Source organism: Astyanax mexicanus, chromosome 3 (genome assembly GCF_023375975.1).
Source record: "Astyanax mexicanus isolate ESR-SI-001 chromosome 3, AstMex3_surface, whole genome shotgun sequence".
Classification (NCBI taxonomy): domain Eukaryota; kingdom Metazoa; phylum Chordata; class Actinopteri; order Characiformes; family Acestrorhamphidae; genus Astyanax; species Astyanax mexicanus.
In genome coordinates, this window is record NC_064410.1 from 48,342,228 (window position 1) to 48,362,898 (window position 20,671).

The window sequence follows — 20,671 nt, forward strand, 5'->3', positions numbered from 1 at the left end:
TACATTTTTACATATATATTGCATATGGTGTATTTTTTCACATGCCTTAAAAAGTAGATTGATGGCTTTGTATCAAAATGCTGGTCAGGTGCAGTGTGAATGTAGTGTGTAATGTTGTACATTCTGTACCTTCCGAAAACTTCTCTCAGTCCAGAGTTTAAAGGTCACTAAACAGGTCAAGATACACAGACCCAAACATCCACTTGGGAGGGTAGGAATAGAAACTGTCTGTAACACTGTATGTTGAGCTTTGTCTTTGGCCTGTGTGTACTGTATGCTAAGTGCCAGCTGCGTGTGAGCTGAGCTGAGCCATAAACCATAAAAAACATTTACTCTGCACCACAGTCTCCCGATTCTCTTCTTCTGGCCAAGAAAATACATTTACGACAAATAAAATAAAGAGATATGATGCTGCTCTATCCCTCACTGGAGGAGCCAGGCTTGGGCGGTTGGATTATTGGCCGCTTGCAGAAGCAGTATGTGGGGAACGGGATGAGAGAACATAATAAAGCAGCATAACCTCCACTGGAAATTGCATTGCGAGTCATACGACAACCTTGATTCAGTGTTTCTTTGTGTGAGTCTGTAGTGAACTTGGCAGAAAGGATGAACATATAAGAAGAAAGATATGAAAGCAGGTGGGTGAAGACAAGGATGATGAAGGCTAAATGTAGGCAGGACTGCACAAGGACTAGCCTGTGTCAAAGCGGGCAGATGTGGGTGGGGTTGATGTGGATGGGGTGGACGCGGGTAGAGGTGACTCCAGGGTTTGCGGAATGCGAGTGGACAGGAGTGTGTGTAGACGGCTCTGGCAGGTTTGACACACAGTTGCAGCAGGCACATGTGTATGTGCTCAATCAAGCTCTTACACACCTGGAATACCTGCATTTTTTGCTGCAATGTATGTGAAATGGTGTGAAAGTGTTTGCCCCCTTCATCATTTCATTGTTTTTTTTACATGTTTGTCACTCTTAAATTTTTCAGATCATAAACCAAATTAAAATAGTAGTCAAAGACAACACATTATTATTAAGGAATAAAAAAATCCAAATATACATGGCCTTGTGTGAAACCCCCTATGAACACCCCCTGTTCCCAAGTCTGGTACATAGAATTGTTTTGATACAGCATGGACAAATATTTTATTTTATGGCCGAACATATAACCAACAATAAAATACCAAAAAATAAATAAATGTTTTGTATTAAAAAAACTAAAACTAACTTTATTTTTAAATGTACAATATGTTTTTTAGAATAAAAGAAAACAATTACATTAAAAAAGCATCCTAAAGGTCTCTTTTCCAAATACAATTTGTGTGTGGTCCCTGCAGTCCAAAAAATATTCACTTTCTAATACTGACAAAGCAGTGTTGATCAGATCTGTAGCTTATTTGTCTGCTTGCTAGGAATGCACCAAATAATTTTTTTTAACCAAATTCAAAACTCAAAATGATGAAAAGTTTGGCAGAAGGTTGAATATTAAATTGATTTAAATTTAATTTCAAAACTAATTCGAAACTACATTTTAAAAAGTGTTAATTTAATAAAATTTTAATATACCAGTAGACAAACAAATAACAAGCAAAGAGCAACACTTTTATGGGGTGCAGTGTTTAAAGCTGACTTTTACATCAACAATACACAGAATATTAATAAAATATCATTGCTTGTCCTGTAAATGACCTATTCGCATACCTTCACGGCCAGTTTTCCCTGCTGAGAAGTGCAGAAGTGCTGCCCTGTTAAAATACCAATCTGCCAAAATCAGAGGGAATAGCCAGTGACGCTAATTAGTTTAATGCACATTGCCCCAAAACACACCCAGAGTTAATTAAGATAATTAGTACAAGCCTTTTGTGCTTTTGAGCTGCAAGGCTTATTTTTTGTGTCCTCTCGATGCTAAACACACACTGATGCCCTAAATCAAACATCACAGTTGATAGAAATCCTCTATAGATCACTAAAATAGGGACCCAAGAGTTTCCTCCTTTGTTCTGTGATGACATTAAATACTTATATATATATATATATATATATATATATATATATATATATATATATATATATTTATATATATATATATATATATATATATATATATATATATATATATATATTCACATTTAGTGGTCTGTTCTTTGGCTGATCTTCTAAAAAAAATGGCCTGACCTGGTCATGTTCGCAGTTATTTTAAAGATTTTCTGCTTATAAATTATTTTGTGGACAGTTAGATTAGTGATTTCTAATTGTAATGAGATCTTGTCTAATTATTTTCCCATGCCCTATATCTATAGCTACAACCTTTATTCTAATGGAAATTATTGGATCTATTTGGATCAAGATCAAAAAAATGTTTTTGAACATTTTGAACACAAATGGTTTGACTAAGACAGCCTCCTACAAAATCATTTTTTTAGGTAGTAATAAAAGTGGGGATATTCTGTCTTCATATGAAAGGTCCATTTCTATTCGTAGCATTTTTTTAATGTTTTTAAGTGACATTCCTCCTGTTTTGTGTTTATGTATATTTCTGCTATCTCTCTCTACTGTTTAAATGAAGCTCAAACATCCATATGTTTAAATATGATGAAAACAAAGGAATCATATTTGGCTATTGTTGGTTTTCGTTTGGAGGTTAAGATCTTTCTGTAACCAACATAACATGCAACTCTTATGTAAGCCGCATCACTGAACACTGAAGATCAGATTGTTTTCTTGATTAAGCTTCACCATTCTTTGGCATGCTCATAAATACACTCTTGGATGCTTTCATGACTTTGACACTCCTTACATAACACACAGGCCAAGTAGCTGCTGTGAGTGTGAAGTGGTGGGTCTGACGTGTGTCCTGTTCTGTTAAGCTCCCAGCCAAGCGTCAGGATGAGCTCTCGTAATGATGAGTGGCAGCTGTGCTCCAGCGCTGGTAATCAGCCTGCATGCTATTAGAGAACGTCATTGTTGGGCTCCTACATTAGCAAAGTGCCCCAGTCATGCTTTTTAGCTTCAAGGTTATCATAGGTCTGCCTGGTACTGTAGCTACATGATGTTTGGAACGTGCAGTAATACTGCAGGAATGCCTGGTTTTGGAGGATGACAGTTCTCATTTGTGATAGTGAGCTTAGATAATCCAATTTCATGCATATGGTTTTAATTGATTTCGCTAAAAAAAAAAAAAAGAACAGCGGCAACACAGAGGACTTGTTTGAATTTATTTTAGATATCCATCAGTTATTTCCATGTTTTGATTGACAGTGTAGCAGAAAGTCCTTGTACTGTTTTACATTTAACTCTGTTTCTCATATCTCTTTAAAGCAGGGCATATGCCCTTGCTAGTTTATGACCTGGTGGTGTGCTTTGCCTTTCAAATAGTGTGTATGTATGATGTATGTTGGGGTGGGGGGTGACCTAGCTTAGGAGAATGTTTTGTTACAAAGGAACATGCAGTATTTGTTAGGGTACAGTGAACCTATTGGGAATCTGTAATCTGTAATCTGTATTTCTGCATTGTTTACTAATACAACATTGTATAATCGCTGTTTAGATTACATTATAAATAAACACAATCAAACTAAACTAAAACACACAACTGTTTGGTCATGTTCATGTCTTATGTTAAACACATTGAGTAAACATCCAAAGTGCAGACTAGAAAAAGTGATCCTTTATGTAAATGACTTCTTCAATAACTAATTGGCAAACAGTAGGTTTTGAATCTGAAATTTGCCTCAGTCAAACAACTTGTAGATGACATCTGAAGACATGTCAGAGATGCAGGGAACTGAAAAGGGTCTATAAAGCATTAATTTATTATATATTAATTAATAAATTAGGAAAGACAATTCAGTCTTCTTAGGCTAAATATATGATCTAGAGAGTCTCTGTTAGGGCTGTTTCTTGACTTTTGTATAACTATTTGACTAGTCATTCTTATTTTTTTCTTTATATACAAATATCAAGCAATCTCAATAAATCCACATGCTGATCCACATCCCTGATTTTCACCCCATTATTAAATTCAGGAGTTACAGGAATGTTTTTGAGCATTTAAAAAAACTATAATGCAGAGATGCAAAATATTATGAAGTATTATAGTATAAGAATTGCAGCCTAATTTAAGCTTAGCCTAAGATTCTTTCAATAGCAGTAGCTTACCATCAGCTACCGAGAGCCCAGAGAGAGCACAATTGGCCTTGCGCTCTCTGGGTGGGTAGATGGTGCTCTTTCCCTACATCACTCCAAAGGGTGATGTTGCTCAGCATCTGTGAGCTGATGTATCAGAACTGAGTCGCTGCGCTTTCCTCCGAGCAGCAGTTCATGAAGAGGCGGTGGCTGACTTCACATGTATTGGGCGAGGCATGTGCTAATCTTCACCCTCCTGGTGTTGGGGCATCACTAGTGATAGGGGGAGTCCTAATGAGTGGTTTGGGTAATTGGGAGAAAATAGAAATAAAGTAAAAAAAAAAAGATTCTCTCAATAGCAAGCCACAAACACATGTTGTTACCTGATTTTTTTTTACTGGATGGCAGAGCAGGATTCAACAATGAAATAAGTTTTTATGCTTTCTCTCATGCTCTCACTCACAACTTCCTGTCTCAACCCAGAGACTGTTGTCTCTCCATGGTCAACAAGAGCTTTAATACTCTGTCCAGCCTCTGTCCAGCCTCACCAGTGTATAAGAAAAAATAATAATTTCCCATTATTTGTAGTTCTTTTTTTTTAATTCATTATTATTTGTCTCAAACCTTCAACTTGAAGAATCTCAGTCAGGTCCCTAAACCTTTGCGTATTACCTTAATCAAATGTATGTTTCTTTCATGAATGGCTAAAGGCTTGTCCTGTTCTGTTTTTTGCAGATGGAACAAATAGTGAAAGCCCCGGCGATTCTACAGTGGGTCGCAGCTATGTGAAGAAGAAGCTGGAGCATGGCCTCACCCGCATTTGGCAGGTAAATACCGCAGTTCTTGACTAAGTTACTTACTTTTTTTTATTTCAATTTCTGTGTAGTTCTCTAACCGTTCCTCCCCTCCCCCATCTCTCTCTTACTCACTCTCTCTGCTCTCAGGACGTCCAGCTAAAAGTGAAAGCCTATTTACTCGGCACAGACATGTCCAACTTCAAGTACGACGACTTCATTGTGGTGCTGGATGTTATCAGCAGGTAGGGAGCCACGTCCTCATTAGTGCTAATTGGATTGGCCGGAGACCAGCTCTGCTGCCCAGGGCCTGTGTGAAACCCCCTTTAACCCAGCAGAGGGGAGGCGGCAGAGGGCACTGAAGCCGCTTGTCCCACGGTGAGAGGGGTACCCTAGACTGCCCCTTACAAGCCACACAATTAAAAGTCCGCTGAGTGCGTGAAGCTGTGGCAATGTTTGGCTGACCCCCAATCACGGGTCAGCAGGAAGAGTCAAAGCATCCTGCTGTGCCTGTCTGCATGGGTCAACTTTGCTATTGAATGAACTCTGTGGGGTTAATAAGCTCAAATAATTACAATAGTTTTATTTATGTTTCACATAAATGTACAGTTATGTAGGACAGGGCAGTAAGGTTAGCATTCTGTCAGTTTTAAACCTGAAATTAAATGCCTGTTAACACAAAAGCAGCACGTGTCACTGATGCCAAATAAGTTGTTAATTGTTTTTACCAACTGTTTTTACCAAATGTCAAATAAAAGAGCTGATAATTGTTTAGGATTTAATGAGGTGGAGAGTCTTATAGTGAATAGTTTCAGAGCAGATTTATGAAGATGCAGCAATAAACCTATAACTGGATTTTAAAGTTAGGTTGTTCACGTGTTACTGGGTGGAGTTAAATTGCTAATTATTAGATTTATTTTAAGCTTTTGTAACTTGAGTAAACAAGTTTAGTATTTATTAGACTAGTGTATAAATAAGAGTATAAATAAATAAATGATACTCAAACAAACAAAAAAAAAAACAACAACTATATTTTGTTTGGGTCATATTTTTTAAAGTGGCAAAAAAACCCTAATGGGTGGAGCTAAATGTTCCAAATTGCAAATAAGATTTTTGCATGTAGTTTTTAATGTCTATAACTCAAGAATTAACAAAAACTGTTTAAAAAAACTGTTTTCAATGTGTGTAATGAACATTCAACAAATCTAGAAATGATTTGCGAGTATAAGTAATCAGCAAAAATGTTTACTAGGTGAAGATAACTCTAAAATTAATTCTAAAATCTAAGGATTATACAAAATAAATTAGTTTTTATTATTGTTTTTATTTGTTTTTTTTGTTAGAATTATTAAAGTGTTGACTCTTGTGTGTGCAGACAAAAAAACAGACATGGTTTGCAAAAAAAAGTAAACTGATCATATGAAAAGTATTTTTAAAAAAGGGAAAATATTGGAGAGTGGGGTAATTAGGCTTTTATGGCTTATTAGTTATAGAGTCCATTATAGTTGTATATATCTGCAATATAGTGCCAACTTTGAGGCTGGTTGATACACATAACGTACAACTGAGGAGCAGTACCTTCTATCCGTCTTAATTTCATATCTGTATGATTTGATTTAGTGGAGAAAAAAAAAATTACTATGAAGTACATCTTTGGACCTCTAAATATGAGAAAATCTGTATATTAAAGATGATCCTCTGCTAAAAGAAAGATAAAACAAATATAAATATTTTTTTTTTACTGCATTTTACTAATGAGACTTGAAATGAATCATGTCTAACAAATATTCATAGGAAAAAGTTGCAAAACTTCTTTTTATACTTTATTCAACAAAGGCCAAGCCATATCTTACTTCACTCCATCTATTGAATGTTTATATGCTTTGTCTATACTATTACTATTACTACTATTTGTCTATACTATACTATTTTTCATGTATTCTTTCATTTCTGTTTCCCCAGGCTAATGCAAGTGGGGGAAGAGTTCTGTGGCAGTAAGTCAGAGGTGCTGCAGGAGTCCATTAAGAGGCAGAGTGTGAATTACTTTAAGAACTATCACAGGTAAGATGGACCACTTGTGTCTGTGCCTGACCCGTACGCTCCTTTCATTTCTGCACTTCAGTTTATTTCCTTCGTTTCAGTTTCTTGAGAGCGAACATGTGCACAAGGTTTGCATCCTATACTCCATATGCTGTGAAACAGTGCATCCCAGTGAATCTGAGAGTGAATTCCAGTGCTGCAGTTCTGCATCTGCACAAATGTGTGAGCCTGAATGAATTATGTGAATATTAGGGTGCATAAATATGTCATTATACATGCAGATTACTTGTATGGTATTGTATGATGTTGTCAGTAATGTTTAGTTCCAATGCGGCTGTGCTGGAAAGGCTTGAGCAGCGTGTGCTGAGTGGGGATGGGATGGGAAAGTGGGGTAAGGGTCATCGTCTCTCTTTTTCTCTCTCTCTCTCTCCATTTCCCCAAATGACACCTTCAGCACTGTGGAGACACTTTCACTCGAGGGAGGAAGGGGAGGGGCTCGATTTCGCTTGCATAATTCCACAATTATTGTAGAGTTTTGCGAGCGCTTGGGCGGCATCCATAAAAAGTGATTATCTGTCAGCCTCCTGAATGCATGCTGTCTCTGCTGTCACGCATTCTGCATTAACACATTTCATCGGCAGAATATATATTACGCCTTCTGGCACAGAGGACAAAAATGACATTATACCCCCTTCCCCCTTTTTTTCGTTAAATAAGTAGTAATTGTGAATATGATGCATTATAAGACATCCCACATCAGATAAATGCAAATTTTTGCATTGATCGCATCAAAATCTCATTCAGCCTTGCTGGGAGGCTGATTCTAGTGCATCTTATTTAAATTCCATAGCTGTAACATTCGCATCCACTTAGCTCGAAACCGGATTCTCTAACCCCATCAAGATTAGCGAGAAACTGAAACTCTCTTGTGCTTTATTTTAGGATTATCTTCAAATTTCAAATAATGGGAAGAGTTAATACTGACATTTCTGGGAAAGCTGTTGATATTGACCCAGGCAAGCCTTAAGCGGTACTTATGCAGCGATCTGAAGAAGAGAGGCAGCTAACCGTCTTCAAACTGCTGATTGTGACCTTTTCTTCATGCTATTTCTCCATTAGGTGATACGTGGAGTTATAGTTTTATTCTTCCCACATTGTCCATGCAAATGTTGACCTCCTGTTTCTTTCTCTGGCCTCAGAACTCGCCTGGAGGAACTGAGGATGTTTCTGGAAAATGAAACGTGGGAGTTGTGCCCTGTGAAGTCCAACTTCAGCATTGCCCAGCTTCATGTAAGTTTAATCACAGCACAGGAGGAAGCCTGCAGTACAAACAACATGCTACATATGGCACATTTGAACTTTACTATCAGATCTAATTTAGACCAGTTGTGTTTGCTGTCACTCATTGGTAGGCATGGCAATCACTGTACATATGGTCATGAACCAGGACATTGTTGTTTGAGTTTTGCACAGCTCACTGCACTGAGAAGAATAACCAGGGGGTTAAAGACTCTTCCCACAATACTGTTATTATAAGGAGCCCTTTTTAACAACCCACATTGTATTGATTGAAGCTCAAATTCAGATTCTCAACATGCTAGTTATTATTATTTATTCTGTTCACTGAAAAGCAACTTGTTCCATTTTTTGAACTACAACCAGAAAAGAAACCCTAATTGCTTCATGTGACATATTTGACCTTTACCATCCCTTCCCATCTAGATCAATTGATACTGATGGAGTTCATTTAAGGAATGGCAATTATTGTACATATGGAGATAAATCATGACCGTGTTGTTTGAGCCACTTTTGCACAGCTCATTGCACTGACAAAATCAGACTCCAGGGGGTTAATGACCCTTCCCACAGTGCTGTTTTTATAATTGACTTTTTAATAACAAAATTGGTCTTGTTTGTAGTTAATATTCTGATTCTCAACATTTTAGTTTTTGTTATTCTGTTCACATGTTGGAAGCAACTCATCCCATTTTTTGCATTACGAAGAGGCCTAAATGCTTGAAGGCTATTCCATGCGAGAAATTGCTAAGAAATTGAAGATTTCCTACAACGGTGTGTACTACTCCCTTCAGAGGACAGTACAAACAGGCTCTAACCAGAGTAGAAAAAGAAGTGGGAGGCCGCGTTGCACAACTAAGCAAGAAGATAAGTACATTAGAGTCTCTAGTTTGAGAAACAGATGCCTCACAGGTCCCCAACTGGCATCTTCATTAAATAGTACCCACAAAACACCAGTGTCAACATCTACAGTGAAGAGGCGGCTGCGGGATTTTGGGCTTCAGGGCAGAGTGGCAAAGAAAAAGCCATATCTGAGACTGGCTAATAAAATCTGTTAAGCATGGTGGAGGTAATGTGATGGTCTGGGGTTGCTTTGGTGCTGGTAAGGTGGGAGATCTGTACAGGGTAAAAGGGATTCTGAATAAGGAAGGCTATCACTCCATTTTGCAACGCCATGCCATACCCAGTGGACAGCGCCTGATCGGAGCCAATTTCGTCCTACAACAGGACAATGACCCTAAACACACCTCCAAACCATATATATATATATAATTTTATTTCTAATTAAATGTTTTTTTCCCATTTTCTCCTCAATTTACACTACCAATTACCCAACTCAATCATTAGGATATTAGGAATCAGTAGGATGAGGGTAAAGAGCATCATCTACCCACCCAGAGAGAGTAAGGCCAATTGTGCTCTCTCAGGGCTCTGGCAGCTGATTGCAAACTACATGAACAGGATTCGAACTTGCGATCTCCTGATCATAGTGGCAGCACTTAGTCCAGTGGACCAATAGAAGCCATAAAAATTAACATTCTACACTTGTGATGTATATGTTCCCTCGGACTGGAAATCCAAAGTGCCTGGTTAATTACCCAGTCAGTTCCTGATTGTGTTAATTGCTGTCCTATGCATGGCGCCTCAAGTGGTAACCAAAGGGGAAGCTCATTTAGCTGTCTGTTTACCACTGAGATGTAATCCTGATTGGACACATTTTAATTTGGCATGTTACCCTTTTATTGTCACTCTAAACTTGATTGTGGAAAAATGCTAGTTCTGAAACCTTGCAACAAGATGAATAAAAATGAAATTCTTCCTAGAAACCATTGTTCCTCCTTTGAAGCTCAGTAAGACCCTGTGATTTCCTTCTGCACTGCCTATAGGATAGGAAAAGAGAAAGAAATTATTGAATCCAGTTACTAGATTAACTCTCTCCTTCAACTTTCTCTTCAGTCACAATGCATCTCACCAATTTCCAATTTGAGCCTGAGGAAAGAAATGACAAGTTAATAAATGAAGCTAGGCAGCATTGTCAAGTTTATTCAAACATGGACCATTAACTCTCCAGCAGGCTCAGCTTAGGAGATGCCAATCTCACAGGAAGTTATTTTTGTGACGTGTCCCAGACACCCAGTGTCACCCGAGAGAGTGAATAAATCTGCATATTAGCGAGTGCAAACAAAAGCCCTCAGTGGTGTTAAACTGTCTTCAGAGAAGGAATAATTTTTCAGTTTGTTATTTAGTAAAAAAACAACAACAAGAAGGAAGAAAGTGTTGAATTAGAATTGCATAATCACTGGAGGCCTGTAATGAGCTCCATTAGCATCACACAGATTTCTCAGTGTCTTGATGTTTGAAAGAGTTTGAACATAAGCATTTTAAGTTTGTTTAAGGCAATCTATGTGCTGATTGAATCTCATGCTTTGCTCTTTATGACCTGCCATGTTTCAAAAGATGAATTACACAGCTCATTTCATCATGGCAGAGCTATTCTTCAAGCTTACCCCCTTTAAACTAAACTGTGTTGAGTTGCTTTATGCAGACCCGGAGTCAAATTGTTAAGCGTGAAGATAAAATTTAATGCAGAACTTGAGCGTACAATCAACAGCAAATCAAAGTGCAGTCCAAACACTAATACAAACTCACCATTTAGCCCCTTATAACCTAGACTTTTTAAAATAAAAATGTAAGATGCATTATTCATGAGTTATTCATTATCTTGGCAAACTCAGTATCTACTATGAATTATTCAGTCCTATGGGTTTTTCAGTGTCCACCATGGAATGTTAAATGTCTGCTATGTATTAATACTCATTTAAACTAAATTACCACTGTAGATAATAGCTATATAGTGTTGCTTACAGAATACTAAGAATTATTTAGTCACCACAATGTTTTAAAGCTCATTTAGTTTTTGAATTCACAATGTGGACAATTAATAATTCACAGAGGTTTTTGTGATTTATTTAGTAGCCAATATGGATTATTCTCTACTGTATTATCTACTGTGAACATTTCAGTAACCACTATGAATTATTCTGTAATTACAATTAACTATCCAGTAGCTACTGTGTATTAGTCTCAATATACTGTGAATTATCCAGTAAACATTATGACTTAATTCTCATTTGCACTAAGTGGACACTCAATAATTCATAATAGTTAATGAATACTACGATTTGTTCAATATACGTTATGAATTATTCAGTATCTACTCTGTATTGTTCAGTATTCGTATCAACTATGAATTATTCAGTATCCACCATGCATTATTCAGTATCTACTGTGTATTGTTTAGTATCCACTCTGAATTATTCATTAACTACTGTGGAGTATTCAGTATACGCTATGAATTATTCAGTATCAATTGTGTATTGTTTAGTATGCACTCTGAATTATTCATTAACTACTGTAGATTATTCAGTATTCACTACGAATTATTCAGTATCGACTGTGTATTGTTTAGTATGCACTCTGAATTATTCTTGAACTACTGTAGATTATTTAGTATTATTTAGTATTAATTATTCAGTATCTACTGTGTATTGTTTAGTATCCACTCTGAATTATTCATGAACTACTGTATATTATTTAGTATTATTTAGTATTAATTATTCAGTATCTACTGTGTATTGTTTAGTATCCACTCTGAATTATTCATTAACTGCTGTAGATTATTTAGTATTATTTAGTATGAATTATCCAGTATCTATGGTGTATTGTTCAGTATCCACTCTGAATTATTCATTAACTACTGTGGATTATTCAGTATCCACTATGAATTATCCAGTATTTATGGTGTATTGTTCAGTGTCCACTCTGAATTATTTATTAACTACTGTATATTATTTAGTATTATTTAGTAAGAATAATTCAGTATCTACTGTGTATTGTTTAGTATTCACTCTGAATAATGCATTAACTACTGTATATTATTTAGTATTATTTATTAAGAATTATTCAGTATCTACTGTGTATTGTTCAGTATCCACTGTGAATTATTCATTAACTACTGTGAATTATTCAGCATATACTGTGTATTGTTTAGTATCCACTCTGAATTATTCATTAACTACTGTAGATTATTCAGTATCAACTATGAATTATTCAGTATCTACTGTGTATTGTTCAATATCCACTCTGAATTATTCATTAACTACTATGAATTATTCAGTATATGCTGTGTATTGTTTAGTATCCACTCTGAGTTATGCATTAACTACTATAGATTATTCAGTATCAATTATGAATTATTCAGTATCTACTGTGTATTGTTTAGTATCCACTCTGAATTATTCAGTATCTACTGTGTATTGTTTAGTATCCACTCTGAATTATTCATTAACTACTGTGGATTATTCAGTATCAACTATGAATTATTCAGTAACTACTGTGAATTATTCATTATCCACTATGAATTAGTCAGTATTCATTATGTATAATTTAGTACCTGCTATGACTTATTCAACATCCACTATGTACTATTTAGTACACCCTATGACTTACTCAGTAGCCACTATAGATTATTCAGTAGTTATGATGTTATTTTGTATCCCCTTTTAATTATTCTGTACCTACAATGAATAATTCAGTGTCCACTGTTTTCTTTTTTTCTTAGTATTCACTTTGAACTGTGTTGTATCCACTATGAATTGTTCTGTAACTCTTTAGTCAGTGCTTTCAGTTATTTAGTATCTACTATGAATTTATTATTAGTGAAGCAATCGTTTACCAAACAACATTTGCCCTTCTGCGTCACAGGGCTGTTGATGGGAAACATAGGCAGTGGAGATGTCATGGCAGGCTTAGCATGACCTAAAACTACCTGCATGTCAACATGCCTGTCATTAATGAGCATTCAGAGAACATCCCCTGCAGAAACATGAGGAACCCTCAGCACTGAGAGGAACTGCTGAACTCAGTCAGACTGTGTTTCAGAGTCAGAAACAGCATGCTGTCTTTTTTAAGCTCTGTTTTAGTTTAGCGAATACAATAAACAGAGTTAGCTGAAAGGTGCACAGCGAAATGCTGACAGACTTGCTCGCCCACTCTGTGACCTTTTGACTTCATGACCACATGAAAGATGTGGAAGATGCTCTCCAGGGTGGAGGCTGTTAAAACTCTGTCTGTGTTTTTATGTGGACGGATGTTTGTCAAAAGAATTGTCTGTTTTCCTTCTGCTTTAAGACACTGTGGCTCTGATGTGTTTCATGACCGTCTGTTTTAGTGTTCAATACTATCAGATTTGATTATGTGAAATTGTGACTGGACAAACTTTTTTTTTAATGTATCTTCCTTTTATCATTAGAGGTTAATCAATTTGGGAAAAAAATACAGTTTTAAAAACTCTATGCAGACAAGTTCAGTATTTTTAAAAGAATTTGATATTATCCTCTGACATTTCTGAAAACGTTTTTGGGTGGTTGTATTGTAGTGGATAACACTATTCCCTGTGGCATACTATGTTTTAATTCCCAGGCTTTACTTTAGACTTTTCTTTGTCGTTTTGATGAACAGGGACGTAAACATTATTTCAGTTATTACCACCTCATTTATATTTTTAATGATGGACCCTTTAAATGTATTATTTAAAATGTTAGCCATTGCCATGCTCTGGATGACCGTGGCTAGTTTTATAATCGTATAGTGGCAATTTCTGCAAATGCGTTTTAGATTCATTATGTGACAATATGACTTATCCATTAACGCATGCTATCTTTTCTGCAGATGCTGCAGAATGATTTGCCATCCTCTTTTCCTCAGCCACATGAACTCTTGCTCCCACTTATACTCTGCTAATACCTCGTTACCTCTTTACTGCCACTTACTCGCATACTTATATTAACTGCTGCTTGTGGAGGAAGCTTTTCAACATTTTCTATTGCATCTGTTACTATTTTTTACTCTCCTTTTTTAAACTATGAAGACATTTTCAGGGTATATAGTGATTTGATTAGACACTGAGGTCGTGCACTTATAGGATCCAAGACGCTGAGATCAAAGAAAAAAAAAAACACAATAGCTCATTTCTATGCACACTTGCCAGCTACTGGACAAGGGTGTAAATTATGGTAAAATAAAAATTACAGTAGATCACTTTCAGTTTTGTAATTCATAATGTCTGAGGTGATGAAAAAAAACAGGTGGCTTGCTTTTGCTGTTTTTGCAGCTGTAGCTGCACTGCTGCACAAGAGATGTGTGGGTACGAGTGAGAAGCACGTAGCGCATGTGTAAAAGCAAAACACGCATGAATTTAGATTTGAATTTTCACATTCATGTCGCATGTCAATGGTTCAGATATGTATCCGATTTATGACCACGTGTAAAAGTGACTCAAATCTAAATTTAAAAAATGTCATTTTGGCACGTTCACACAGCCATGAAAAAATCAGATCTGAACCACATTGAGCAAAAAATCTGATTTGAGTCACTTCAGCCTGGTAATATGAACGTAGCCTAAGATGCTAACACTATGGCCGGAGTCTGAGAGAGCACAATTGGCTATTTTTTATTTTTTGAAGAAGGAGAAGGGAAGAAGATGACACTCTTTCCTTATTGCTCCTATTGTGTTGCTGGTCAGCACAGACATCTGTTAGCTAATGTATCGCTAACGTTCTGGCTGCCTACTAAAGCTATATTGGCAGCACTTTGAGAAAAGGTGGTGATCATAGGAGTCTTAGTGTATTAGGGTGGGTGCAACAGGATTAATTAAAAAGTCGTTTTTGATATGAGGGTCTGCTCAATATGTGGTTAATTAGATCTCTGATACCTCATCAAGCAACCACCCCACACAACAGCAATAAGAAGATTTTGGGCTTGACTGCTACCACAACATTTGCCTCCATATTCTAACACAATTCAAGCAAAAGTCTCTCTGTATTAGTGCTTCAGACAAATGCCCAATAAATGAATTAAATGTTATTCTTGCTTTTTTGTATATATTTGCATTTATAGGAGTTTAAGTTCATGGGACAATGCCGATCTCCATCAGTTTCCCCAAGCCGACAGCCGACTTCCAGCGAGCCTGTGGAGCTCTCCCTGTTTGAGCAGTTTGTTCAAGGAGGAAACCCTTTTGAGATGCAGATAGACAATAAAGAAGAGGAGACTGAAGATGTCTTGGCCTCCAATGGGGTAGGTTTATTACCGAGTTATTACAATTACATTACATTTTACACACCATATTGGGGCATTGATTAAACGTCTCCTGCTTGGCTTTAAAATGCTATAAAAGTGATTACTGTTTTATCTGTTTTATTGCTGAAGTAATAACTGTAAAGCATTGAGTGCTGCTCTGTGTGTTTTCCACAGCAGATGCTTGTTGTACTTTATTCCATCAGGCTTAAGTGAACTTCAGTTCCGTCTGTAGTAGCGTCATTGATGCCGCAGCAAGTTATTACTGAAACGAGAGAATAAATAGTGGCTGTAATTAAGCTGGACGTAATTAATTACGGACATTAAGTGTTTTATAGTCTCTCGAACTGCCGCACAGCAGCCGTATCAGCTTTATGGAGGGGCACAGTGCCTGTATGGAATGTACTGGCTGTTATTAGCACTCAGATGTGCTTGACATTTCAGAAGAGCGATTGGGACAATGAAAGTAAATAGAGCATTTACACTGGCAATAGTGCGGCCCCCGAAAGAAGTGTTTTTACCTTGAGACAACAGGCTGGGAAAGATTGTGAAAAGCAGATTCGATTAATCTGTGCTGTTAAGTGGGCAGCCAGAGTTAATGCGATGCTTAATTATGACATAAGAGCTCATCGTCCATCCAGCAGCACTCGCTCGAAGCCTTCATAAGGTACACACACTGTCTGTAACGCTCATCACAGCAGCATTTCCAAAGCCTGGGCAAAAATGAAATAAATAAATAAAATTTAATTGAAAATGATTATTGTGACAGTTTTTACAAAATGCGTCTTGAATTCTTCAGTTGCACTCTGTCTCACATCTGTTCTGTGCTTCGTTCTGTGCGCTGCATACAAAAAATTCTCCCACAATACCCCCACTGATTTAGATTCAGTGCAAGGTTCTCATCTATTTCATCCCCTTTTTGTATTTATGTGTTTACTCCAGACCTGAACATTTTGCTGGACTGTTTTGAAAGGACCTGAATTCTGAGCTGTGATAAATAAATGTGAATAAGGAGAACGCGTGGGAAGCTGCTCGCCTCTTAGCCAAGGTTTCTCTCAGGCCATGAGTGACCATCACTCTTCCTTAACCCTCTCTGCATCTGTTCCACTCTCTCTCTCTCTCTCTTCAGTATGAGTCAGATGAGCTGGAGAAGAATGTATATCAGGACTATGACAGTGACAGTGATGTGGCGGAAGAGCTGAAGCAGGACTATGTGGATGAGCAGACCGGAGATGTTCCTGCTAAAAGGTCAGTATTAGTGGCAGTTTGACTCTAGAGGCTGTCTCCAAGAAACATACTGTGAAATTTCCATGTTTAAATGTTTTAATTCTTTAATCCAAATCCATGAATTTAACTTCTAAATCTATTAATCTATTCATTATTATTGTAAAACTTGCTGTCCTGCACAACCACAGATGTGTCTTGTTGCTACATGTGGTCGTAGTTAGAAACATTAATTTGACATGGTCAGTAAAATGCATTAATAATATTTAATAGTTACATTGCAAATACTGTTGGCGGGGAGTGGTTCATGTTTTGTGTGGTGCGAAGCAAATTTCAAGGTTCTTCTCAAACCTTGTCCTTACAGACAGCAAGCAGCTGCCTAAGAATCGAAAAAAAAGATGTCAGATAGTCATTAAACTTCGGATAAAGGAGAACTCCAGTGTAAAATGGACTTTCGGTGTAGTAAAACATGATAAAAAGTTCTTACCTTTGATTAATAGCACACAGAGATCCAGAAATTTTAACAGTATGTCCAAACACCCTTCAGACTTGGTGACACGGGGCATAATTTTCAGGTTCAAAGTAGCTCCACGCCTCCTTGCTAGAATCCGGAGAGCCCTGACATTTAAAACGAGGCATTATTAACTTAAAAAGTGCACAAGAAGCTTATTAAAACCACTGTTTGCATCCTAAAATGCACGCTTCAGCTCCAAACACCCCCATTACTCTACTGGTAATTGCATAGACATGCATACATAGACTCTGCATAGCGCATCAGACGGCGCCAGGAGACATGCGTATATATGGACTCTATGTCTATATGTCTGTCTTTATCAGTACAGTGATGACGGTGCCCGGAGCTACAAGGAAGACCTATTTGATGTAACACAGTGATTTGTATTAAGCATTTGCCTCGTTTTAAATGTCAGGGCTCCCTAGATTCCAGCAAGGAGGTGTGGAGCTACTTTGAGCTGGATAACGTTGGAAAAAGTGATTTATTTGTGTCACCAAGTCTGAAGGGTGTTTGGACAAACTGTTAAAATTTACTTACTTACAAAGGTAAGTACTTTTGATCAGGTTTTACTACAACAAAAGTCAATTTTACACCTTAGTCCTCCTTTAAGTTCAGGTTGTAATTGCACCATGCTGAAATGGCAGTTAAAAGTAATGATCAAAAAAAAGTCAAGACTTGGTCTGGAAGACAAAGAACACTTTTAAAGAGAGCTGATTGTATTTTTGGTAGGAATGTGAATAAAAGTCGCCCATCTGACTGCAAAATACCTTTACTTTTCCTTGTGTATGTATAGTCCCTTTGTATTAGTTTCTGGTGTCGGTTCTTGGTGCAGCACGTAACCAAAAAAAGTTTGTTTTGCATATAAAAGAAAAGGAGACAAAGCTGCACATTTCACTCGTTTCTTAGTGTAACTCAATACTACTTAAATGAAGAACAAATTTCACATTCACACACTTCAGTTGCATGTTATTGCTACTCTGCCAAAATAAATCAGTATTATAATGTTCTGAATTCTGTTTCGAGTGTGAGTGCACCCTCAACACAGCATTAAACACAGCATTGTTTTGCTTTCATATTGTGATCAAAACACAGAAAGCTCCAATTCAGCATGGTGATTCATTTTACTTGTCCAATCTGCTTTGGCGTAAGACTCTAATGCGTTACAGAGGATGATGCCAAAGTCTCTGCGTGTACTGCTGGCGGGACGTTAATTGGCACATTATTTTCCTGTGCATGTATTTAACTTCCAGTTTAGACACGGAGACAATCTTTCCACTGGAAATTCTCAGTAAAGCATTTAATAACCAGTTGTAATCAAGTGACGTCTTTGTGAATAAATAAAAGTTTGCTGTACACGTCTTACACGCTGCAATTAGCAATCACCACAGTGCCTCCTAATTGATTTTCAACAAGGATAGGAAGTTAGGAAGTCATCTAATTTATTAACTCTGCATTCCAGCCCATAGCGAGCTGCCACTGCTGCTGAATCTCACACAATGTACAGTGTGCAAAGCAAGCTATCATTAGCCTCTTATGAGAGAAAAAGGGATTCATTATCCTATGAAGAATGAGCCTTTTAAACCCATGTGGCTCCCCTTTAGATCCAATTTCACTTAATCTTCATTAAGTAGTTGAATAAAGCACATGCTTGTTTCATTAAAATAGTCCCTTGAATCAAAATGGCCTCTGATTTCCTAGAGTGCAGTGGATTTAAGTAGCAGTTTATACTATACATCCTTCTACCACAGGCCAAGAGTTATGAACCCTGTGCAGCACCACCTCTACAATCATTTATACAGGCCCCCCTCTATGTCTAGTAGTTGATAGTGAAGCACAGGGTGGGCTTCACTGCCTTATGCCTTTTTTGTACTGTTTTATTTGTTTTTTTTAATTACTTTTTATTGTTTTTTTTATCTTGTCTTATTGTTTGAGTGTTTATTTTATGTTTTACAATTATTAAAAGTGCTTCATAAATAAAAAGTTGAATATGTAGGATATTTCTGAATTTGTGCCAGCTTTAATATTCCTTGATCCACAGTGTAACATGTAAGCTAGAAATATGTCATAGGGGCATTACCATCTACGGTGGACAGCACAGTATGTAGTAATGATCGTGACCGGCATCATCTGGCTGGAATTGTCAGTGTGAACAGACAAAGTACACTGATAGACATGAGAAGTCATGGGCCCCACATACCAGTGGTCCTCTGCTGGACATTATTCATTTATTGATGTGGTAAATGGTGGCTGAGCCATTGTGCATCACCAGATAGTCTTTAGTCATCTACAAAATGCATCTACATGGAATATATTCCTAATTAAATGGATATTGAATACTGTAAATCATGTGGTCTTGTTGTAAGTTCACACACCGCCTCTGGTTACAGTGAATTTTCAATGGTTTCCCTTTTAAAAGGAACAAGCAAAAAAAAATAAAAATCAAGGTCTTATTTGAAGACCTTGAAGTGTAGATCTCTGCTAAATAGTGCCATTTTTCTCTTTTTGCCCTTGTAATTATAGTAGAGTACTGAGAGTAGTGTGTATGTCACACAGATCAGTAGTAGTGTAATTAGAGGACTCATTAAGTTATAAACACTGATGAATGTTTAATGCAGCCCCTTTCATCTGCTTAGCCCCAAAGCAGTGACTGGCACTTCTTCCTACAGCAAACCGGCATACTTAACGCTAATTGTACGAGACTGCCAGCTGTTGAGGGATTGAGGACGCTATGCCCACCCTACGCTGCTTGAAAGTGAAATTGGCAGAATTCTGAGTAGCATATGTAAATGCATTAAACATATATGTCATAGATGCTGTCATTTTACTCCATGAAGCCATTAGTGGTTGGTTCAAGTGTGCTCTCAGGTTTAATTCTTCACGTTTTTTTTTTTGAAGGTTTTTGTTGAGAAGACAGTCTAAGAGTAGATTAATTGCACGTTCAATTCAGCACTACTACGACAAGGTACATTACAGTCAAGAGATTGTGTTCCTATTGAAAGGCTGTGCTTCTCGTAGGCGGGGGTCCTTGACAGAGTGCTAGGCTCAAGCAATTATTCTTCACCTCTTCTAGTACCTCTTATTAATTCTGCATGGGCGGTACTTTAAAGAAAATTCTTGGAACATTTTACTCACTCACTCTCTCTCTTTCACACACACACACACACACACACACACACACACACACACACACACACACACACACACACACACACACAACACACTGGAGGAAGCATACAACATAATACACTCTCACTGTGCTACTAACAGACGTTTTGCCAAAAAGAGCAAAATGTTGTGATGCACTGATTTACACAAATATGGAACAAAAATGTGCATTAATAAATAAATAAAAAATTAGTTTTTAAAAGGTTAGTCAGTAAATTTAGGTTGAGAAAAGAGAAAGTCAGTAGCAGTGCTTCCCAACCCTGCTCTTCACGTTTGAGTGGTTCCCCACTCTAACACATCACCTCCAGAAGGATTCCCTACTCTAAATAAGTCATTTACAACTAAGAACGAATCAATAAAGACATATAATAAATGATTTAGTA

The 20,671-nt window shown here is 37.1% G+C and overlaps 1 protein-coding gene across 2 annotated transcripts in view; it reads left to right on the forward strand.

Moving 5' to 3' along the window:
- The window catches only part of vps50 (VPS50 EARP/GARPII complex subunit), a 203,357-nt gene that overhangs the window by 101,300 nt on the left and 81,386 nt on the right, over nt 1-20,671 (forward strand). For both annotated transcript variants that reach the window (XM_007259800.4, XM_007259801.4), the window contains exons 14-19: nt 4,857-4,948; nt 5,066-5,160; nt 6,878-6,976; nt 8,155-8,245; nt 15,209-15,385; nt 16,515-16,633. In XM_007259800.4, coding sequence (XP_007259862.3) covers nt 4,857-4,948; nt 5,066-5,160; nt 6,878-6,976; nt 8,155-8,245; nt 15,209-15,385; nt 16,515-16,633 — 673 coding nt within the window. The remainder of the gene's footprint in view (nt 1-4,856; nt 4,949-5,065; nt 5,161-6,877; nt 6,977-8,154; nt 8,246-15,208; nt 15,386-16,514; nt 16,634-20,671) is intronic.